We start from the raw sequence: 23,941 nt of genomic DNA, 5'->3' as shown, positions 1-23,941 counted from the left end.
GCTGCGTGTCTTTCTTCTCTTCATGACCCTGCGTTTGGAACAGGACAACCTTGTCCTCTCTTTGCCTTTGTATGGGTTCTCTGGCCACTCTGATGAGTTGGGCTCCGTGTGAACCTCCTGGGGCTTTGCCTGTTTGGCATTGGATGGGGATTCTCTGGCCAGAGCTGCACAGATTGTGTTCTTCTGCCACTGGCACCACACATGCTCCAGCTCCTGGGAAAGGCTGGTGAAGTCAGACTGCAGCTGAAGACGAGGCTCAAGATCTGGGGTTAAGTGCGGGGCAGAACTGGGCCGTCTGGTCTGAAACCCCGGGGGGAGACAGGATATTACAAGAGGTGAAATTCTGGTTGCACTGGTTTCAATGCAACAGAGCTGCTTGTTTCCAAATATTACAGTAAAAAGAATAAAAATGCTTTTAGGTACCTTATATAATATAAACACAGAACAATGTCTTGGAAGAATATCAAAATTTCTAAATGCTAAAATGCCATAGCCAAAGGAACAGGAAAGAGTACTGTTGTTATATTACTGAGACTCTAGCTTTACATTAAAATAAACAAGGCTAACCAATAAAAAGTACTAGGAATTTATGAAATAATTCTCCAACAAAAAAATGGAAAGGTTTTTAACCTGTTTTGTTGAGATGAACCCAGAGAGAGTCAGTGAGGTTGTTGTTCTGAAGTCTACCACAGACTGACACTTAATAGGCGAGACATTTTCCTGGGGACAAGGCCAAATTTTTACAGAATGTCCAACACAATTTTATTCAGAAAACTCTCTTGAGAACTCACTGGAGTAAGTGACATGAATGCAAAGTAACAAATTCTTTCTTATCTTGTTTTCTTCCTTTTTTTTATTTTATGTAAGACGACAAATATGAACCCCTCCTTGAATTGCCACCTTACCGTGGTGGAGGGGTTTGAGTACCCGAATGACCCTAGGAGCTATGTTGTCTGGGGCTATATGCCCCTGGTAGGGTCTCCCAAGGCAAACAGGTCCTAGGTGACGGGTTAGACTAAGAGCGGTTCAAAAACCCTTTATGATGCCAATAAATATGCCAGCATATTGCCGGAATGGCGCAGCCGGGGCCCCACCCTGGAGCGAGGCCCGGGGTTGGGGCTCGTATGCGAGCGCCTGGTGGTCGGACCTCCCCCCATAGGGTCCGGCCGGGCTCAGCCCGAAGGAGCGACGTGGGACCGACCTCCCGTGGACCCACCACTTGCAGAAGGGACCGTAAGGGGCCCCGCGGGGGCATCGACAACCCGATCCCTGGACACGGAAACTAGCTCTAGGGACGTGGATTGTCACCTCTCTGGCGGGGAAGGAGCCTGAGATTGTGCGTGAGGTTCAGAGGTTCCGACTAGAGATAGTCAGGATAGTCAGATAGTCACCTCCATGCATGGCTTGGGCTCTGGAACCACACTCCTTGAGAGAGGATGGACTCTTCACCACTCTGGAGTTGCCCATGGTGAGAGGCAGCGGGCTGGTGTGGGTTTGTTTATAGCTCCCCAGCTCAGCGGGCTGGTGTGGGTTTGCTTATAGCTCCCCAGCTCAGCCGCCATGTGTTGGAGTTCACCCCGGTGAACGAGAGGGTCGCTCGCTTCCCTGCACCTTCGGGTCGGGGATAGGTCTCTCACTGTCGTGTGCGCCTATGGGCCAAACGGCAGTGTTGAGTACCCGGCCTTCTTGGGGTCAAGTCAAGTCAAGTCAACTTTATTTATATAGCGCTTTTCACAATACAGATTGTATCAAAGCAGCTTCACAGTATTAAATAAAATAGTACATCAGTGTTTGTTTCTGGTGTAAAACATCCACGTCTCTGGGAGGGGTGCTGGAAAGTGCTCCGACTGGGGACTGGCTCCCCTGATCTGAACCCGAGTGGTGTTCTGTTATTGGACTTCTGTGCTAGTTACAGCTTGTCCATAACGAACATATATAAAAATAAAGTATTAATAAAAAATAAAAAAATCTGACTGAGCCCAAACTTTCAATGGTAGTGAAAATACATAGAAACACTAATACATATATATATTTTTCAGAATAGCGTGTTCATGAAGAGCTTCATGGTTTTACATATAAGTATTGTAACATACAGGAATTTTGAGGATTTCCACCTTAAACTAATTTAAGGTTAATTCAATAAACATACCTCAGAAGTACTCTGTTCTGCATTCATCACATGGCTAACTGACTCCACCACATTGTGCTCGTCCAACAGATTCAACAGATTCTCTTTGCACAGGTCTGGCTGAGTTACCTAAGGACACAAAATTTAATAAAGAAAAACTGGCTTAAAAATGTATTACATTGGAACTCATTTTTTTACGCTAGCATTTTTCCAGATCAGAAGGTAATAAAAGGAATTTAATATTACCAGCATGAGCAAGCTAAAATGAAATATCTTAGAGATAATGCTAATAACTATAATTCTTGTGAATTACAGGCGTTAACATGCATGTCGTGCTCATAATTTTATTTAAACTCAAGATTATTCTCAAAACGCTTCACCTCGTTTTTCTTATATTATGCACTTACAAGAGAATTGTATTCAAATTAAGATATTAACAGAGAGAAAACAGAGCTGCTATAGGCTCTTTCTTCTCTGAATGCAGAAGTCTACAGTGTAAAAGCAGGAAGCTGATGGGGGGAGGCATGCAGTGATTTCTGCAGAAAAAAAGGTGCTGTTAAAAAGTCCCAGCACACTGAGAAGTAAGCACATTTCCATCTGGTAATGGTGCTGCTGTACCTGGTATTTGGGGAAAAGTGTGTCTTTCATAACACAGGGAGCACAGATGAATTTAGGAGGTGCTGGGTTCCAGAACATTCTGAGCTCACAGGGACACAGTGTTGCCTTTGAGAAATAAAGAAACACAATAATTGGATGTCGGAAGGAGCTGTTTAAAATCAAATAATTCAAGTGATAATCAAAGGGTCTAATGTGAAATGTATTCAACAATCTACATTTAATGACCCAGTTTGAACAATAAAAAACATGAAAATCTTTCAGTCATCTATTAATTCTATTGGGAAAAATAATGTGTGTCTAATGCCATCTAGTGACAGGTATTTCCATTACCCTGGGACAAATTGGGTATAATTTGATTTTATTAGGTTTATTAGAAAGAACATAAACAACTGATTAAAACTGTATTATAATTTTATAAATAAGCTATTCAAGGAAGATCACAGACATAAAAAGTCAGTTTTAACTAAACGTCTATTACATATTTGATAAAGCACTAAATATCATAATTATCTCATCATAAATCACAGCCTCTGTTTTTCAAGTACTTCCTTAAAACCAGAGCCTTGGTTTTAAACAGATCGAGTTGTCAGTGTCACGCATTAGTCACTTTGATGAAAGTCACTGACGGTGAGTCATAAAACAATAGATCTTTCTTACAGCATGTCCACACATCATAATCCTTGGTCTCTCCACGTAGTACTCTGCTATTTTCTGCCAGTCCTCCAGAGTATCTGACGTCTGTTTAGGTATGTGGGAAACACAGTCTGTCTGTGCTGAAACCCCAGCAGAATCAACAGAAACACCTTCACACACCAGCCTACAATGAGTATTACAGCATTAATGATAAGTCATCACGTCTGAAAATATCTTTAGGAATGGAAATAGATCTTAAGAGGGACTCAAGCAGGTGGAGAGTTCAAAAGAGATTATAAATCGTGACCTGAAAATCAATGAGCTTTAATAAGAATCACTCTAAAAGAAATAACCAGGCTTATACCTCTGTGTGTCAGGATGTACAGATATATGTCCAAGTGCTTCCCTCTGCTGGTCAAACTGTGCTGTTGCAGTGATCAGTTTTTGAGTGTGACAGATTCTAGAAGCAAGCTGGAGCTCAACAGGCACGACTTGACTGGCAGGAGTGGTACACAAATGGTGAATGGTTTTATAGCCTTCAGCACTGTGGACAGAACAAACAAATAGAGGGAAACATTTTTTATATTTCATTTTCTTCAAAATACAGAAAACCTAAGATGTCATGCTTTACTACTGTTTTTTTATATATTTTTTTAGCATGAATGCATTCAATTGAAGTGACAGTAAAGACATTTATAATGTTACAAAATAATTCTATTTTAAATAAATACAGATTTATTTTCCCTTTCTGTTCATCAAAGAATCCTGAAAAAAAAATTATCACAGTTTCCACAAAAATATTAATCAGCACAACTGTTTTCAACATTGATAATAATAAGAAACGTTTCTTAAGCAGCAAATCAGCATATTAGAATGATTTCTGAAGGATCATGTGACACTAAAGACTGGAGTAATGATGCTGAAAATTCAGCTTTGCCATCACAGGAATAAATTACATTTGAAAATATATTCAAATAGAAAACAGTGACTTTAAACTGTTACAGTACCAGTTTTACTGTTTTATTGTATGGCCAAATAAATGCAGCCTTGGTAAGCGTAAGAGACTTCTTTCAAAAACATTAAAATATCTTACCAACCCTAAACATATATCATGGTTTGTGGCTGATGAGAGAATGGTGAGTTATGTACAGTTAAGTGTTGAGATCATGAGAATCATGATCATGTGATCAGAACAAGACAGACATTCATATTGCATGGCATCTTAGGTTTTCTATATCAGAATAATAATAATAATAATAAAAAAAAGTAAAATAGAAGCCTTTCCATCAGTGGTCTCAGGCTTTTTCATTACTGACATGTCTATCAACCTAATATTAGGGTCTCATTTCTTGGACCTCAAACGTAAACCATTTTGGGTGCCAAGCCAATGTGATATAGGCACTATGTTCTGCCATAAAAAGATGATGCGTCAGTCTATTTGCACAGACCGTCTCTGCCATAACTTCACACCACTGTTTGAACTGTAGACAGCGGGAGAAACGACCTCAGAACTGACTTTGTGTGTGGGCTCTTTGTGTTCCGCGAACTGCAGACAGGCAGGAGAGGCCCTCCGCCACCCACGTCCCCACGGCTCCACTGACAGCGTCAATTTATTGAGTACGTTTCGTTCACTAAGGCCTGTGACAAGCTAGATTTATCACCCCACTCTGGCACGGTTAAGCCTCAACGAAAGACCTAGAAGGTCACACCAAAGTCACTGGCCCTGCCTGCGCTGAAAAAAACATTCCTGAACCGTAAGGAGGAACCTTCAACCTGCCCCGCTATCCATCTACCCCGTAGGCAGGCGGCTCTCATATAAACCCTCTCAACCGCGTCCAACAGGAACCTTTCAGTGACCCTCGTGACTGGAAAAAGCTAGTAATTAAAAGGCCCTTTTTCAAGAGCGAGGGAGTGGCGCAGGTCCAGCCGTGCAGGTAGTAAATCTTGCGTTATCAGCTCTCAGGTGAGTGCTGGAGAGGTTGGGAGGAGGGATGCGTGGGTGCGCTGGCTCCAGACAGACCCGCAGCACAGATGAGTGGAGTAAGTGACGGGGCAATTACTCGCTGTGTTACTGCTCCCTAAATAGAGCTGAGGGGGAGCTGATGACAGCTTTTGGACGCTCTTCTCAGGTAGCGTGAAACTAGATGATCATTTGCGTCCAAGGCCACCCTCTGCGCTCTTCCGCTAGTGACGCGTTGAGAGATTGACATGCTGATAGCAAGTGGAACATGCCAATATATCAACACATAGATTAGTGAACTTTAGTGTCATTATGCATAAAACTAAGTATATAGCAGCCTCAAAAGTATTTGGACATTGACGTCTTACTCAGTGTCTGAATGGCAATGCATTATATGCAAAACATCAAAACTACATCTATTTTAAAAGGACCATCCCTAGTGAAAAAGAAATGTGCTTAATTGTGTTGAATGTGCACTTGTAGTATGTATATTTTTAAAACTGTACTTACATATAATTTTAATGAAATAGAATGCCACTTAAGTGTAATTAAAGAGAGTGCACTTTCATGATTGCTTTTTTAATACACTTAAGTACTGCACATTTAATGTATACTTTTAATTTGTTTTACTTTAAAGTGCATTAAAATTAAAGTGTATTACAAAATCATTAAGTTTTAATAATCTTTTGTGATGCTTTAAAGAAGTATGTTAATTTTAATGTATATTTAGGTCAACTAATTGCATTTAATATAAATTTCAACAATAAAACATTTTCATTTAATTACATATTACATGCTATTAATGGTCAGAAAACATTAATAGAATGTACTCTGTGCGAACCGAATGTAAAGTATAATATGTCTGTATTGAGTACTCTTTTTAAAAGTATGCTTTCTTTTTTTCATTTTTTTTTTCACAAAGGATAGCATTAGCACATTTTCACCAAAAAAAAGAAGAAGTATTTGTTAGGTTTGAAATGATGCAATATAGAACAAAAAAGAATTGGACACTTAAAGGGTTAGTGGAATATGTCCGTAGTTAATGTGATGAACTAGACCTGTGGGGACGCCTGTGCTGATACATCCACTAAAAATCGTCAGTGATTAAAAATAAAGATCCTGCTTCATTTAAGCACGGATGACACTTTCTTTGATAGTTTGTGATTGAATGCAACTAAATGCATTCAATAAGTATGGCTTGAGTGTCCAAATACTTATGGCCACAGTATGTCACAAAATATTTTAGATCTTTTATACTCTTTTTTAGGTGTCCACGTTGCAAGTAGTGAAAGGCCTTGAATGGTTTTGGTCTGACGGGATGTCCTTTCAGCTCTCTGAATCGGAGTCAAGCTATATCCATGGGCCATTATTATATCTTCATTGGTCACCTTAAAAATATAAAAAATATACACAAACTAGTTTCTATTACAAGGATTGTGGCAGCATTCATGTTTAATACATTGAACATCTGTAATTTTGCTCATACTTATTTATCAAAAAGTTATTTGAAAACAAACTTAGTGTGTAATGAGTTTACCTGGGATAACAGATCCTTGAGTCCTCCACCATCAGAGCCAAACTCAGAGTCCTTCTGTAAAACTGACTCAGCTATCTTGTAGACACCAGATGACACAGATGGATGGCACATTGGTCTTGGGGAACGTTTTTCTTTTGGCAGACAGACGTGTGGTACTGATGTGTCCCTTTGAGTTGGCCCCTGAAGGAAAATACACATGAGCATTCCTTTAACACCATTGTCATTCCAAGCCTATGACTTTACCCATCAAGATGTACTAATAGGAAATGCTACAAAAGTCCTCACTGCAATGACTCTTCATACAATATATTGTCGCCACTAGCTCACCTCGAAAAGCAAACAAGTGTTGCTCCTTTGTTGCCTCTGGGGTTTCTAAAACTGACAGCTACCCTTAGAATTATTTTACTGTTATGTTACACTTGTCATGTTTTATCGCAGTGATTCAGATGAAAGATTTATGCTTTGCAGACTGACGCTGTCCCTAAGCAGTTTGGATAATCTTGCATAGTAAATGCATGTAGCAACAAAGAATCACAAACGGCAGTTGCGCAGTAATAATGTAATGCGGTCACCGGTGTATGTTTGTTGAGTAATTTACAACGGCTTCGAACGCGGCTCAACCAATCCGTTTTATAAAAAGGGGTTTGAGTGATTAATAATCGGTATCTAACCAGAAGAAAATATATATTTATTTGATGTTATCCACATATTTCCATATTTCATCTGCAACAGCATTGTGAACTTCTGTAAAGATATGTGTGGCGAGCAGGACTAGGCCGAGGGCCATGAGAGAGCGTCACGAGGCCGGTGGTGTGATTACTCTCGCCTCCTTCTTTCCATAACATCTGAACTGCATTACACTGGTGCCGAAACCCGGTAAGGAGGAGGCGGGTACCGGCGAACATTCAAACATATTTAATGTGTTTATATATTTAATAAAAATAAAACAAATACAAAACGAAAGTAAAAGATAGCAGCCCCTCACGGACGACTGCTGTCACATAATAAAACATAAAAACCACAACATAAGTCCAGGCCTGTCCTCTCTCACTCTTCACTGTCGTCGCTCCTCCTTTATGCTTCCGCTCCTCCGTGAGACATACGAGACCGGTGCGTTGCGCAGGTGTCGCTCATCAGTAATCACACCACCGGCCTCGTGCCTCTCTCTCACGGCCCTCGGCCTTGTCCTGCTCGCCACAATATGTTTGGTCATAAACTTAAATGCATTATTATGCAAAATACAAACACATGAGGAGAGTTCTCCACGTGAAAGACCCACGACTGGCAGATTAACGTGCAGCTAATATTTCTCTCCGAAATTAACTTAAAGTGGAGGATTTTAACTGTGACAAGATGATTGACAGGCCAGTTTATGGTGACAGGATGCGTGTACCTAAATGACAGAGCTGTCCGTTAAAGACGCAGTTGTGACGAAGTAGTATGTCCCAAAACTTGCCTACTCTTCTGTGACACACTCAAAAGTGTGTACTGTTTCTAAAACAGTACATACTTCTAGGGCATAGTATAAGAAGGTGAATTAGGATGCAAAAAAAAATCTATTATCTATCAAATCTATCAAAAGGTATTAGCAACTTTGGACAGTTGGTGGCACTAGAGCAGTGGTTCTCAATCCTGGTCCTGGGGACCCACAGCTCTGCACAGTTTGTATGTCTCCCTCATTTAACACACCTGATTCAGATCATCATCTCGTTAGGAAAGAGCTCTGAACTGAACTGGGTGTGTCAGATAAAGGAGACATATAAAATGTGCAGAGTTGTGGGTCCCCAGGACCAGGATTGAGAACCACTGCACTAGAGAATGAGTTAGAGACTCCAAATTTGCTTCCAGCTGCAGCCTGGAATTAAATGACACCAAGGCCCTGTCCCAAATGGCAGACTTCATATGCACTTTCGTGCTGCATTCCAGTCCAAAATTGTCATGCCCTTCACTTGCTAACTTCCCTCCGTCTCGTTCACTCGGATGTACGTAATTGCGAGTGCCCACTACTGGCGGAAACTGCAATGAGCTGAATTGGAACGTCCTAAGCCCTTGATCACTTGGAATCAGCTATGTAGTTGATTTATTATTTACATTTGTTTTCCCTTTAAGAATTTGTTTAATGCAGCATCCAAATGTATATGGTGTTTGGGTTGTTTTCTATAAAAAAAAAATAGTTGTTTGTAGTGGTGGTGATTAGACAAGATCTGTGGTGACGCACAATCGTACTGCATTGTGGGACATATAGGTGCCTGAAGTGTACATATGAAGTAGACTCGCTCCCTCTGTCCTAATCGAGGGAACGAGGGTCTGTCCATATAAACTTTCCTCGTCCACTTGAAGTGGAACGCACTTCAAAATGGCGGCGGGGATTCCCCCGAACTTAGGGAAGTTCGCAAGTGCGTGTCTAAAAGTGGACTGGAACGCAGCACAGGTCTTGTGGAGTTACAATGGCTGCCGCATTCGTGTGTCCGTTAAGTCCATGACACCGTAGAGTGTCCCATTTGTCATGTTAGGTTTCAGAAGAGTGCTCGCAAGCGCCCCCTTTGCAGTTGATATGCACCCTCAAACCGCACTTTTGCTGAGCTCGCACTGAAGAAAACTCTACAGCAGACATCTTCCCAGCAGTCAAAGAGGCGTTACGTCATGAAAGTGCGGACTCGTAGGAAGACCTCGAGTGCTTAGGGTGCCATTTGGGACAGGGCCCAGGATGCTCCGTTTGGCCAGAGGAGAACTGGTTCCCCAACTGAGCCTGGTCTCGCCCCCCAAAAAAATCTCCATTCTGTCACCTTATGGAGTTTGGCTTCCTTGCCACTGTTGCCTCTGGCTTGCTTAATTGGGGACACTTAATAGTCAATAATATTATTGACATGACTGCACTGACACTATTTGATGAAAACTGAACTGAGCTGGATAATATCATCACTTTTTTCTGCAGAGCTGCTTTATAGCTGAATTGAACTACTGTAATTTAATACCTGATTATCTTTAGAATGGAACTGGTTTAACACTGAACTAACTGACTTTAGCTGAAAAATTACTCTTTTTTTCCTTTTCTTTTTAGAGCTGCAGAATATGTTTGCATCATTGAATCATTATTTTTCTGTTTATCACGGTAAAGTTGCTTTGAAACAATCTGTATTGTATAAAGCGCTATAAAAATAAAGATGACTTGACTAGTTAATGTTCAGACTGTCCTCTGTGTGCCAAATTTCATCATATTCCCACAAGCGGTTTTACAGGCTGCCATAGACTCAAGAGCGGAAGAAGAAGAAGAAGAAGAAGAAGAAGAAGAAGAAGAAGAAGAAGAAGAAGACTAACAGATACAATAGGTGCCAAGTGCCTACGCACCTTTGGTGCTTAGCTGGTAATAATAAATTAATAAATAGCTGGTAACCTCATCATCAGAGTTGCAGCTGTGTGTTCAATATTCCATATAAAATAAAATAAAATAATAAAATAAACAGCTAACCTCATCATCAGAGCTGCAGTTGTTTCCAGCTTCTCTTTCGATCGAATGTACCGTTGCTTGGTCAGAGAAAGTTGCAGCACTGTCATCCTCTACCACAGGTGTGTGCCCACTTTCCATCACTAATGAGTCTGCCAAGCTCTCATTTGGCGCCCTCTGCTGGTCAACCTCATCTGGCTGCTGGAGTCCAGCAATAGTTCTGGCTTCCTCCAGCAGATCAGAGGTGGATTTGACACTTTGGATGGAGCTGGAGCCAGCGCTGCTGGTGTGACTCTGGGAGCTGGTGTGTTTGGAGAGAGTTTGATGCTCATGAGGCTCCCAGAATTGTTCAGTCTTTCCTCTCTGCACTCCTATATTCCCATTCTGTGCTGAATTCACAGAGCTTGATGCCTCATTGTCATTAGAGCTGCCCGAGTCCCGCCGATTCTGTCTTTCACAGATAGTGGACTGGTGAGCGCTGGAGGATTTCTTCTCACCTGAGACCCGCTGAGCAAGTGTGTGAAGTTTGTAAGATCCACCTGCTGATAAGGACCACTCTGATCTGGGCTTAGCAGGAGGTTGTGGCCTTTGGGACAAGGATACTGCTTTGGTGGTCCCTGCGAGAGAGGCTATGACTGGCTTTCTGACAATCCCATGCCTGGCTTTAAGTTTTGGAAGAGCCATTGTGTTTACGGATTTGTCAATGGAGGAAATGTTTGGGCTTGTGCTCTGACCCCGGCTCATTTTGTTGGTCTTTGTTGAGACATGGATTTAGAGGGCAGTTTGCAGAGGAGAGGAAAGTGAAAGTCTATTTGAGACTCAACACAGCTGGGTTTTGTCAGGATGGGAGGTAAATCTGTGATGACAGGTCTTACCTGGCAAGGTAAGGAGGAAGCCTTCTGTTCTGACTGAATTCATAAGTGTTTCGTATACGTTACTGGAAATCCTGGAAATCAAAAAGGAAACTTTTCTATTAAATCAATCTTCATTGTATTAACTTAAATCTTTTATTTTAATGAACCAGCTGACTTATTTTTTTAAGTTAAACCAGCAATATATTTTATTAGGCTATTCATCACATTATACAGTACGATTTTTAAAACAAATACGCTTAAAATTAGAAGAAATACGTGTTGCCTCATTTAATAAATAAGCAATAACATTTATGTGGAAACTGGTAAAAGAGCTAGCGTTATATTTGCAAAATATTTTTAAAATAAAATTTACGTGAATTTGTCCAACAGTTCAGTTCGAGCTATTTTTCAATGTTTATTATTTATCCTCATTTTCTTTTCTGACTCCCATGAAATAATCATTATACATTCTCACTGCATAAATAAAAAACACGTAAGTTAGTAGTAACGAAAATAGTTTCGAAAGAACAGAAACGGCAGTTTTTCAGTTCAAAAAGCTATGGACGCTATAGTTAGCCTGCTAGCCCGCTTGCTCAAAAGTTGCTCTTTTCGTGCTGTGACACAATAAATCTTAATAAATCATTAAAAATGTAATCTTTAAAAGCACCTTACCTTTTCATTTATGTATTCCCGCCTGAAAATCTACTTCAAATAAAATTGTTCTAACTATTTGCTGAAAAATAACTGCAGCTTTTTACCTCAGAAACTCAAACAGAGAAACGCCAGGCAGCGTCTCCTAGCAACCGACCGTTCCCGTGCGCGTGCCAGGGCTCCCAGTGAAAATCTGCACAATAAGATCATGATCAGGTAGATAATTATCTTGATGTTAATTTTTTTTTTCATGCATGCATTTTTTACGCATATAGCACTTACTGGCTGCTAGAACGGCAATAAAACCCTTCAACCACACTCTAAAAAATAAAGGTCCCAAATAGGTGTTTTAGCATCAATACATTGAAGAACCATTTTCGGTTCCCAGCATAAAACCTTCAGTGAGCAGTTGTAAAAAGAATAATGTCCCCCCTTAGTGCGAAGAACATTCTAAAAATCTAATCCTTTTAAACTATAAAGAACCTTTAGTGGAACGGAAAGGTTCCATGAATGTTAAAGGTTCTTTTTGAAGCAATCGATGCCAATAAAAGAGTGGCTCAAATGTTCAGATTTGCAGAACAAACTGAAATGGTATAATCATGGTGAGCTATAGTGCAAAGATGCCTTTCTATTTACACACAATAGAGAGAGAGAGAGAGAGAGAGAGAAAAAGATTTAACAGATTAAATGTGCATTCAAAATAAAGGTTCCAATTAGAATCAGAATGGTTTTACATTCTAATTTTGATTTTAAAATCCACAAAAGTACTTTTTACTCTCTAGTTCTCAAGAAAACCATAACTTTAAATACTGATCTGAAGAACTTTATTATCTCCAAATAACCTTGCCATTTTTTTGTTTGTTTTTTTGATAAGAACACAAAATTGCTGCACAAAAAAAAAAAAAAGATTTTTAGTATAGCATAACATAGGCCTATCTAATAAAATGCACTGTTTGTTTTATAGGCCTATTATTTTATAAATCATGCATTTAATCTACTGACAAGACAGTCCTGATCGCTATATCGCTCCCTCTACCCCTCTACCTCTCTCTCCCTCTCCCTCTCTCTCGGTCTGTCTCATGGGGGCTTTGACATGGTCTAATGTTCTTTGCTTCAAGGGCCATTTCCCTCCGTCCTGTGAGGAATCGATCTGTGCTCTAATGGTGTGAGAGATCACTGGAGATAATCCGCTGTAAGTGGATGATCAGGGCTGTCATTTGCTCATTAGCAGGTGTACACTGGGAAATGTGACCTCTTGTTCATCTGAGAAATAAAAGGAGGGAGATGGTGGGGTTTCCAGTCCCTTCCTAAACACCTGGCTTCAGTACCAAAGTGAATAGGCTGCAAAGTTATTGCAAGTTGGTAATATTTCTTCTGCTATTCTGTGAAGCTTCTTGGTGACACCATTTCTGACATTCACAAATGAAATACATTTGTTAAGTAACCTATTATTTAAATAAACTGTTCAAACAGGCCTATAGTTATGATAGAATGTACATTTTGATATTTAAATATACAGCATTCACATATTTTTTGTGATTATCTGATAACACTTTATAATAACATTCTATATTATGGATTAGAAAGATGTAATTTTAAATGTAAAATCATTGCAAGTCACTATTCATAGCATTAAATCAATATATACGTATATTCAAAAAGGCCTAGTTAGATTCATATGATTTGTATGAACATCATTAATGTTTTCTAAAATTGCTGAAAGATATAACTTAATATGTTACATAATATATAATATTACTATTACATTAATTATATTATATTACACTTTACAAGATCACTCATTTCATTTGAATTCATAATTAACTTAACTAATTTTTTTATAGGCCTAACATTATAATGCTGGATTCATTAATTAAAGCTATAAAGTCCTACCCTTATTTTGGGGGGGGGGGAAAGAAAGAAAAGAAAAAAATAATATAATAAAATCCTGAAATAATTTAAAATGTTTCCATTTAAAATTACATTAAAAATACAATGTGCCAAAAATGTATCGGAAATTCAATATTATTCATCATAATGTGTTTATTCTAATAGAGTTTAAATTAAAAGATGATTCGTTTTTTTAACCTTTTTACAGGTAATAGTATTGTGCAATAAAACACACGGGTCGTTCCTATTTAAAAACAGCAGAGTAGACGTGTTCCTGGAAGCAGGAGAGAGATCCAGGCAAATAAGACACAGAAAGTGGGCTGTACCGTGTTCTACGTAACAGGCAGGGGAAGATCTCCAGTTCGGTCCCAACATTTCCTCACTTTACCCAAAGCCACGCACAACATCCCACCAGTGACTGCGCGCGGTGCCAGGACGCACACGCACACCTACACTCACACACGCGCGCGCTGTGAGTCTGGAACTGCATGTGCACGAGCTGCGGATTTCCTCCATAATGTTAGGTGCAGTGAAAATGGAAGGACACGAAACTCCAGACTGGAGCAGCTACTATAATGATGCACAAGAGGTGAGAGACTATTCTTATTACTGCCACTCTGAGCTGCTGGGATAGCCAGAAAGTTTGTATCTGCATGCAAGCGAATAATAGATCAACAGACTCAAACTGAGGCGTACGCTAAACCACTTTTAAAACGGAGGAATTAAATGTAAAACATATTCTAAAGAATTGTTGTCTGGAGCTGAAGAAAATATCAGCCATTGATCAACCCACTTGGTGGCAGTAGTGATGCCATTGCAAGTGACAATAGTCACAATAGTCTTGGAAGATTTTTTAAAACATCATTTTCTATAGAGATCTGAAATTGTTATCTGACTGAGCTACTTTTATTCAATTTATTATCGATTATGTGTCACACATTTCCATTGCAAGATTCTGTTTTGCCTCGTTCAATTTGAGTCATTGCAAAATTAGGCAACATTTAATTAAATTAAACGCGGTGAAAGCACTACGTTTTTATTTCAACCGTCACGTGCATCAGCGAATCCACATTCAATATTTCGTTATTTTAAAAAGAATCTGATTCTAGATTCAAAATCCAAATGTACGTTCTCACAATGTTTTATGGTGTTTTTCTTTCAATAAATATATTTTTTATTTAACTATTTTTTGTAAAAGAAAAAAAGGGGGGAAACTAGGCTACATTATTGTCTTAGAGAAAAGATGCTAAATTACTACACTCTGTACGAATAAGAGTGCTGAATACAAATGTATATTACGATGTCTTTCTTTCTTTTAGGTCTATTCTCCCATGACGAACAGCAGCATGAACGCTGGGCTGAGCTCCATGAATAATATGAACAGTTACATGAGCATGTCCACCAGTGGGAATATGACTTCCAGTTCTTTTAACATGTCCTATGCGAACCCAGCGCTGAGTGCCGGTCTGAGCCCGGGCACCATGGCCGGGATGCCCCCGGGCGCCACCGGCCACATGAACGGAATGGGCGGCGGCGTGTCGAGCATGGGCACCGCGCTCAGCCCGTCCAACCTGAACGCCATGACGGCTCAGCACAGCTCCATGAACGCGCTGAACCCCTACTCCAGCATGAGCCCCACCATGAGCTCCATGACATACGCGCAACCCAACCTCAACCGGGCCAGAGACAACAAGACCTTCAGGAGAAGTTACCCGCACGCCAAACCGCCCTACTCCTACATCTCCCTCATCACGATGGCCATCCAGCAGGCACCCAGCAAAATGCTTACCTTGAGTGAGATTTACCAGTGGATAATGGACCTGTTCCCCTACTACCGTCAGAACCAGCAAAGGTGGCAGAACTCCATCAGACACTCGTTATCCTTCAACGACTGTTTCGTCAAAGTGTCCAGGTCACCCGACAAGCCGGGAAAAGGCTCCTACTGGGCCCTGCATCCAGATTCTGGGAATATGTTTGAGAATGGCTGTTACCTGCGAAGACAGAAGCGCTTTAAATGCGACAAAAAGTTACCCGATGGAAAGAGGTCTGACGGAAAGAGAGAGCATTCGAGCGGCTCTGGCTCACCGGCCAGTGACAGCGCCAGCAGCAAACCTGTGCATCTGGACTCCAGCTCCATAACCTCCTCGAACCAGTCGTCCAGTCCTCCCAGTTTGGACCACAGGAGCGGTAGCACCGCTAACTCTGAACTGAAGAGCACCGGCCCACAGGTGCACCCCGTGTCCACGTCCCTGTCCTCGCTGCACTCTATGGCCCACGAACCCCAGCTGCACCTCAAAGGAGACCCTCATTACTCCTTCAACCACCCGTTTTCCATCAATAATTTAATGTCCTCTTCAGAGCAACAGCATAAACTGGAATTGAAAGCCTATGAACAAGCGTTGCAATATTCCTCCTATGGCTCAGGGATGTCTTCCAGCTTGCCCATGGCCGGGAGAGCCAGCATGGACCCTTCGGCTTTAGAGGCCTCTTACTACCAAGGTGTGTATTCCAGGCCTGTTCTTAATACGTCTTAGTCAGTTGCCGACTAATGGGGGGAATAAAACTTTATTTTATTTTTTTTGCATGCACTTGGTGCAAAAAGAACTGTTACTTTAAAATATAACAAAATGTGTATGTGTATAATAAAATATTGTAAAGTGTTTCCAATGACTGTATATCCCAGTTACAAATCATTGCTAGTGTATTTAAAATCATTTTTGAGCTTGTAAAATACTTGTTGTGATCCAGCCCAAACTTGTAGTTCCCCATTGTTACAACGTGCACGAATGAAGGTCAACTTTTGGTCTTGTTGCTGGTATAAAAGCGAAGCCCCTTGTCTGTTGCAGATGTATTTGAATGTTGTCATTTTACTCATTATTTTTGGGGTTTACTTACCTCGTTTGGACAAAAAAAAAAAAACACTAAAAAAAAAAACAAAAAACAAAAAAAAAACACTTCCCAATCTTGTATTGAAATAAATTAATCCGAGGTGGAAATGCATTGTGAATAAAATATGTATTTCTTAATCAAGCAAAACGTTTGTGACATTTTTATACAAAGAGGTTCATGCATGCATTTTTTTTCTTAGTGAAATTACATTAGCAATTATCCCAAGACTATTGGTTGAAAACTTTTTTTTTTTTTAAGAATACATGATTTTATTTCATTTCCTTTTTAGAAATAATTGATTCTCTTTTTTTGGTGCATTATTTTATGTCCAGTCAATGCACGCTCGCTTCAATAATACCTGAAATAAAATAGAAATAGATGCTATTTTGAATCCGATTAAATTCTTTAATATAGGCTGTCTGCTCTCAAAGCCAGCTTTTGGCTGAGCCCGTCTGGTTTTGACTTGATGTTGGTAAAAGACCAAGAGAAAATCCAAGTCTAACACACGCGCAGCCTCAAAGACTCGCTTCATAAAAGATCCGATCTCGTTTTAAATGGGATTTTAAACAATATCATAGAGAGGCCAAATCATCTTTTTGTGGAGCGTAACCTACATGATGGGCACGTGAACCTGAACAGATTTGACTTTGATCATGGTATTTTGTACACACGCATTTTGGCTGAGTAGCCGTGAAATTCATTTAATTATCTTGTAATTCCCCCCCGATGCGTAAATAAAATGGATAATTGACTTCAGGCTTGAGAAATCTCGATATGTGCAGCCTATATAAAATAAAGTTATATAGCTTAATATTTCTGCCTTTTATTTTTTTAATTCAAATTAAAAATTAAGACCACATTTTGTTTCCAAAATTAGTGTCCGGTGCGGTCAATTTATGTGATATCGAATTAGAGCTCGCGACAGAGATATTTAGCCCAATTAAAGATGGTAAAGTTACCATTGTCAATAATCGATACTAAGATTTGTAAAATAAAAAAAATAAAACTATAAATAAAATTGCATACTTTTTGATGGTAAAATCACAGATTTAATAACATGTTTGAATAATCTAAATGACCTTCTCTCATGCGCATGACAGGTGCATTATAAAACTGATTGCTTTATATTTTATTAACTAAAAGAAATGTGTAAATATAACAGAATTTACCAGCTTACAAAAATAAAATGTGGCCTTGATTAATTGAGATGCACATCGAAATATAACTAGCCTATAAATAAAATACAAATGTAAAATATTGTACCGCTGATTCTAATAATTTTAGCGAAATCATTATGATCGATTATGTGGAAAACTACGTTGCACCACGATCGAGTTAATATGTCGCAGCAGTTAGGTGAAATTTGATTGTGTAGGCTATATTTGGTCCTCAATCAAATGCTTTATCGGAAACATTGCTTTCTTGAAATCATTTATAAATCTTTATGATGGAAACCAAAGCATTATTAACGTGCGGTCTTGAAAATCTAAGAAGCAACATAAATATTATTTAACACGTTTTTGGGAAAACCTCTTAACGAACGTAGGCTACTGTCAGGGTTAACGAACTCCGCATTCATTCCCTATATAATCACATCATTTAAATATTGACATGCATGGGTCTAATTTAGATATGCTCTAATTTGTATGGGAATTTTATTGATTGTGATTGGGGCAGTGATTGTACGGAGCAACATCCGAAAGGTTTTATTTCTATAACGCGACCTTTACGTTACATTGTGCAATCATAGCGCGCGTCTTTAAACGAGCCAGACTTAACATATGCGATCAGCAGGCAGTGTTCAAACTTATGTGGCATTTCTCGTTGCCCCATCAAAAGCTCTGGCGCTTTCTTCAGCCTTATGGAGCAAAATTTCGACAACAATGAACACGGCCCTTTAGTTCAAAGCGCCCATCAGCGGGTCTACCCGTAGACCTTTCTTCTCCCTCTTTTCATTCTGAGTTTGGAAAAGCACTACAGGGCCAAGGCGCTCCTAATACCTTCTGATGGGGATTGAATTAATTATCTCCAATAACACAATTGTGCTTGGCCAACGAAAAGAGCAAAGCAATACCCTTCCAGAATCACACGCACACGAAAGAAAGAAAGGGGCTTTCAAAGGGCGAGAGAGAAGAGGGAGAGATCTCTATCCGACATCAGCTTTAGAAGCAGCTGCTTTTCCATTAAAAATGATACGGGAGAAGTTTATTAGAGCTTTGTGCCCCTCTAATATGCATCGACTATGTCAGGTTGGTGGTCTCGCACTCCCCTGTTTTGTGTCTTCATTATTCTCCAGCAGGGGATTTGGAGAGAAACAGCCAGTTGGTTTCTTTTGGAGTTTCATTGTGGCGGACGCAATAAACCTAGAATGCATTTCTCGTTGATATATATTTTGTTTGCTTATATATTTATATCGAATAATAAATACAATTAATATGAATTGTTTTCATATTGCTTTAACTCATTAAAATAAGTTAAGCAATTTAAAAAAAATTAAGTTATACAAGATTCAACTCATTTTTTAAAAGTCAGTTTAATGGAATTTAAGTTGAAATTACTTAAACATCCAAGTTGATTGTACTTAGAAATTTAAGGCAGTTTTTGTTTTTTTTACAGTAGCCTATATATAATATATATATAATGTATTACTCAATGGCCATTTACAAGTTTTAAGAATAAAGCATTTGAAAGATTAATGCAAAAAAGAATTGCCTTGCAATTTCACTTATGTATTATGATGGCAAATAAGATGATTAATCAGGCTATTGTGAAATGGCAAACTGGCCCAAACTAATATTTATACACTATAAAAATAAAAAAAAATCATGATTTATGACAATTTTATTTTTCTTCTATGAAATCAACTCATTTTTTTCTTTTGTTAAATCAACTTTGACAATTTATGTTTAGATAACATCATATTTTGAGTTTCTGTTGATTAACCCAATCTCCTGCATCGTATTAACTACAAACACAAAATTAAGGCACCCATGTTACTTAGGGCTACTTTTTTAAGTTAAACCAACAATAATTTTTTTGCAGTGTATTATTAGCCACACATTTAGAATTAAAGTAATGTATCTCAGTCAATTTGATGGTTATCTGATTCAATAATGCATCATTTAACATCAAAACCAACACACATTTATCAGCTCGATTAGAACCTGGGAAAAAAATAACTAACTATATTTGTATAAATAAACAGCTACTATGAGAAGGAGAGAAGCAGACAGAGAAAAAGAGAGAGCTTGAAATATTTGGTGTCGTTATAGCAACCGGATCAGTGGTGCTTTTCTCTGAGGGTCATTCAATATGTGCAGCCGAAACACGGTTTTAATTAAAGCGTATAAAAGTTTTTTTGTAAGTCGATGATCACGCACGCTGAATTTGGGGGGTGGTAATGGGGCATTTCACTCCACATGCCACAATAAACACAGACTCGAGCCTCCACACCCACATATCAAACAAGTCACTTAAAACACGCACACCTCAAACAAATCATTTAAGAATGCACATCTCAAAACAAAAGTTTTCGTCTCGAGAAAAAAGAAAAGAAAAAAAGTTGCACCATCAAAGGGCAAGTGTTTTCCATAGGGATGTGTGGGGACACCCAGGTTGAGCCATCTCCACGGTAACCTATAGGAGGAAAATCGACAAGCTTGTCTTGGTGTCGGCGTTTATTTGAGGGGTGGGACACTCAGCGGCACGTCTGGCCTAAACAGCCTTTTCTTTATTCACCGCTGCATCTAACATATTTCTGAGTACATAATCGATCAGGCTGAAGAACAGCTCTGCTGAAGGACGGACAGGGAAAGACAACATAAACCGTGCTTATATAATTGTTTGGGGTATCTAGTTGTTGGTAAAGGTCGACAGATCTCTTTAGCCCATTTCATGTTTGTAAATGATCAGCATGAAAAGGGACCCACAGCGAAGAATTCAAAGAATCATCATGTTTTTTTAGTAAATATTTTACATAAAAAACATATATTGTCATTCCCACAATATACTGTATATCTGATTTAGTTCTTCAAAAAAATATTTTTGCGTTTTTTTTAATACTAAATATTCAGGATATGAATTTATAACAATAAACAACAAACATTTAAGAACATATTACAAAGTATTAGAATGAAAGAATAATTATAATATTCAACTTGAATTAAAAAGCATTATTTACAGGTTAGATTAAATAGTTATGTTTAGACACGTTTTTGTTGTTTTGAAATAATTTTAATAAGAAAAGAAAAAACCCAATATATATTTGTCCTCAAAAAGACTCGTTTCAAATGAATTCAATTAAAGAATAAAAAAACCGAATAAATAAGGGTGTTTTTGGGTCATGTAAACCGATTAAACAAATAAACGATATTCTCTATAAGTGGACTGCACAGTTTGATTTGATTATTTTTAATACATTTGATGGATTTATTTGATACTTTCTATTTTCAACATCTAATTGATAAGCACAAAATAAATGTATCATCAAATAACACTCAACAAGCTTTTCATGTTCATAAATACTGATCGTGTTGACTGATACACTGTATACTGTTGTTTTAACTCCCTTTATTAATTTGGGATTTTTTTTTTAAATATCTATAGTCTGTAAACAAATTCAATAAAATGAAATAAAAAATCCCAGCTTGGTCCAAAAATAGCTGGCTTTATATGGAGAAAAAAAAAAAAAAGTCTCAGTACCTCACAAAAGTAATTGTCCAATCAAATTTCTCTCGTTTAACCGGACTTAACGTCACACTGTAAGTAAAAATCGACCGAGAGGAGAAGAAAGAAAACCTTTGGATTAGTAGGAAAAACTACTGGCAGCGGTAGTTTCATTGGTGACTGCGGAGAGAATGTGGTTAAACATTTACGATGGCGTTTCTGAGCATGGGCTGGAATGAGAACAGGGCTGAGAGAAAGAACGCCACTTCCAGCCTGTGTTTGCCCAGGCCAGGCTTCGGCTGTTTGCTCAGAGTTAAACGCTTCAGCCTGGTCACCAGATGTGGCCGTCTGCTCGGGTCGCCCGACGGCCAGTCAGTCAGATGACTTTTCGGACGCTGCCAGTGCCCACTTTCTTCCGTAACACCTCCACCAACCGCTCCAACCTGAGAAAGGAAAAACAGAGAGAGGGAAAGCAGAAATAAGTGAGTAAGTGTGTAAATGAAAGAAGAGCAAGACAAATGCAGGCCAGCTCTTGGCTGTTTTCTCCTCACACAAGGGCGCTCTTTGAGGAACGGAAAGATACGGAGAATGGATGTAGACACTTCTTAAAGTGGGTGAGACATCCATGCTGGTGTCAATGCCCAAATCCTCCAAATATCCGCCTGCCTTTACTCTGGCAAACAGAAGCCCATGTGTGGTGTCATGTGATTGGTCGGGGTGAGTAAACCTGTGCTTATGAGGGTGATGATCCCAGAGACTCTGTGGAAATGGAGGGAGATCTAGATGGGTGAAGGGATTCTTTGGGAGCAGATGAATAATGGGGAATGAGAGCAGTCCTGCTTCTCTCCATCCAAACAAACGCTGGTTCTGCTTCAAAAAGACAATCTTCTGAATCTCTGACATTACTTAAAATGATGTGATAAGATGGAAATTTATGTGATGATAAAAAAATAATAATAATGAAATCAGACCTTTTAATATATATATAGCAAAATAAATTGAAACTCAGTTACAATAACAAATTATATGAATTAGTTTCATTTATATATAAATTATTAGCTTGGATATTAAGAAAAAAATCTTAATATATGTGTGTGTGTGTGTATGTGTGATTAAAATGCATTAAATATAAATTAAATGTAAACAAATCCCAAATTAAAGGTGACAGACAAAATGAAAACTATGCATAATTTTCAATTTCTATTAATATAAATTATATAAATAAAAGTAGATTACAATTTTATTATTAGCTTGAATATTATATATATATATATATATATATATATATATATATATATATATGATTAAAATGCATTAAATATAAATTGAATGTAAGTAAATCTCAAACTAAAAGGTTAAAGACAAATGAAAACTGTATGCAATTTTCAATGTGACTGATTTATGTTATACAAAGCATAAATTAACTAACTAGAGTTTACATTGTCTTTTTTTCCTATTCTCAATAATATTCAGAGCCATTTTTTCAGTACTTACTCAGTGATCTAAAAACCAGACTTGGAAGTTAAAAATTAAATAAATTAATTATATAAATAAACATCATGCACAAAAATAGCAGTAGGTTGTAGAGAGCTCAGGATTGTTAAAATAAAATAAAATAAAGAGCTATAGGTATTCACAATCAAATTTAGTTCAAGCAAGCTTACAACAACAAAGCGAGCACTAAAAACAGCCCAGCTCTATCAGAGCTGATAAGATGTGCTTAGCATACCCAGTGCTAGTATTGTCTACTGAGGTTTCTCAGTCTTATCAAGTGAGCATATGGGAGCGGTCTGACCCAAGCCTAACTCCTGCCGAAGTCTCCACCTGTTTTCCCGTACAGAGAGATCGAAGAGCAGCCGCAGGACCATATGTATTTCTCAGAGGCTCTGTGGCCGAGAGAAACGGAGGGAAGATGGGGGGGAGGGGATGGTTCAAAACCACAGACTAATATTTATAAAAGGTCATTGTTGCTAAATGAACAGGCCAGGCACACGAGCATATATACACAAGCAAACAGCCTTCATATCACACACACACAAACATGCAGACAGGCACCACAAAACTGTCTCTCTCTCGCCTCCATAAACATGCACGGAAACACCTTTCCCCCTTGTGTGCAAATTTTTAGCGTTTTAAATATATTCATTAGCCTCCCTGTCATGTTTGCACAATTAACAGGTCTGCCTTTTTCCGTGGCAGGATCTCCAAGGTGTGCCTGCGGGCTGGGGAGGATTTGGTGAACACTGTTTGCAGAGAGTGGCCGTAAACCCAAACATACACGCGAGGGAAGAGCCGGCAAAAGCGCAAATCCCGATTAAGAATTCACAGAGTCGCAAAACCAACAATTCCAGCTCAAATAACACAGAGTAAACAGCAGCCGTGCATAAATTCTAAACAACAGCACGTTTTATGTATGGCACGACAACATATCCGTGTTTCAATGCAAAAAAAGATCCTGTTTGTAATCTATAATTATCCCACGACAATGCCTGACAAAAACCCTAACATGAAAGATCTCGCTTATAACTCCAGCAAACTATAGATGGGTTTTTAGCATTGCACAGGAAGCAAAACGGCACAAAAAAAAAAAAAAGGCCGCTGAGGAGGGTCGGCCCTCGCTGTGCCAGACAGAAGAGCCTGCGAGACTGCAGCGTGATGGGACACACAAGCC

General features: G+C 38.9%; 3 protein-coding genes across 6 annotated transcripts in view; 1 reads left to right on the top strand and 2 right to left on the bottom strand.

The window, feature by feature from the left end:
- The window catches only part of ttc6 (tetratricopeptide repeat domain 6), a 45,799-nt gene extending 29,578 nt beyond the window's left edge, over positions 1–16,221 (bottom strand). The window contains exons 1-13 of the mRNA XM_081347833.1: positions 15,829–16,221; positions 15,506–15,707; positions 11,934–12,019; positions 11,197–11,267; positions 10,346–11,074; positions 6,877–7,056; positions 6,597–6,727; positions 3,744–3,923; positions 3,404–3,563; positions 2,747–2,851; positions 2,150–2,257; positions 631–720; positions 50–300 (exon numbers count right to left, since the gene is read on the bottom strand). Coding sequence (XP_081203959.1) covers positions 50–300; positions 631–720; positions 2,150–2,257; positions 2,747–2,851; positions 3,404–3,563; positions 3,744–3,923; positions 6,597–6,727; positions 6,877–7,056; positions 10,346–11,065 — 1,925 coding nt within the window. The 5' untranslated portion in view covers positions 11,066–11,074; positions 11,197–11,267; positions 11,934–12,019; positions 15,506–15,707; positions 15,829–16,221. The remainder of the gene's footprint in view (positions 1–49; positions 301–630; positions 721–2,149; positions 2,258–2,746; positions 2,852–3,403; positions 3,564–3,743; positions 3,924–6,596; positions 6,728–6,876; positions 7,057–10,345; positions 11,075–11,196; positions 11,268–11,933; positions 12,020–15,505; positions 15,708–15,828) is intronic.
- On the top strand, positions 13,993–16,744 carry foxa1 (forkhead box A1). The gene is made up of 2 exons (XM_081393936.1): positions 13,993–14,305; positions 15,036–16,744. Exons 1-2 carry the CDS (start codon positions 14,234–14,236, stop codon positions 16,248–16,250), a joined length of 1,287 nt encoding a protein of 428 aa, XP_081250062.1. The 5' UTR covers positions 13,993–14,233; the 3' UTR covers positions 16,251–16,744.
- A 2,686-nt stretch (positions 16,745–19,430) lies between these two features.
- The window catches only part of mipol1 (mirror-image polydactyly 1), a 94,438-nt gene continuing 89,927 nt past the window's right edge, over positions 19,431–23,941 (bottom strand). For all 4 annotated transcript variants that reach the window (XM_081347727.1, XM_081347729.1, XM_081347726.1 and 1 more), the window contains exon 14: positions 19,431–21,713. In XM_081347727.1, coding sequence (XP_081203853.1) covers positions 21,647–21,713 — 67 coding nt within the window. In that variant the 3' untranslated portion in view covers positions 19,431–21,646. The remainder of the gene's footprint in view (positions 21,714–23,941) is intronic.

The sequence above is a fragment of the Scardinius erythrophthalmus genome (assembly GCF_964197995.2).
Source record: "Scardinius erythrophthalmus genome assembly, chromosome: 19".
NCBI classification, from domain to species: Eukaryota; Metazoa; Chordata; class Actinopteri; order Cypriniformes; family Leuciscidae; genus Scardinius; species Scardinius erythrophthalmus.
Note: the sequence above shows the minus strand (reverse complement) of the source record. Positions and strands in the feature narration are given on the sequence as shown.

Excerpts from the sequence above, each read along its gene's own strand:
- foxa1 (XM_081393936.1), top strand. The coding sequence starts at position 14,234 with ATGTTAGGTGCAGTGAAAATGGAAGGACACGAAACTCCAGACTGGAGC. Across the intron at positions 14,306-15,035 it reads ACTATAATGATGCACAAGAG|GTCTATTCTCCCATGACGAA; the intron begins GTGAGAGACTAT and ends TCTTTCTTTTAG.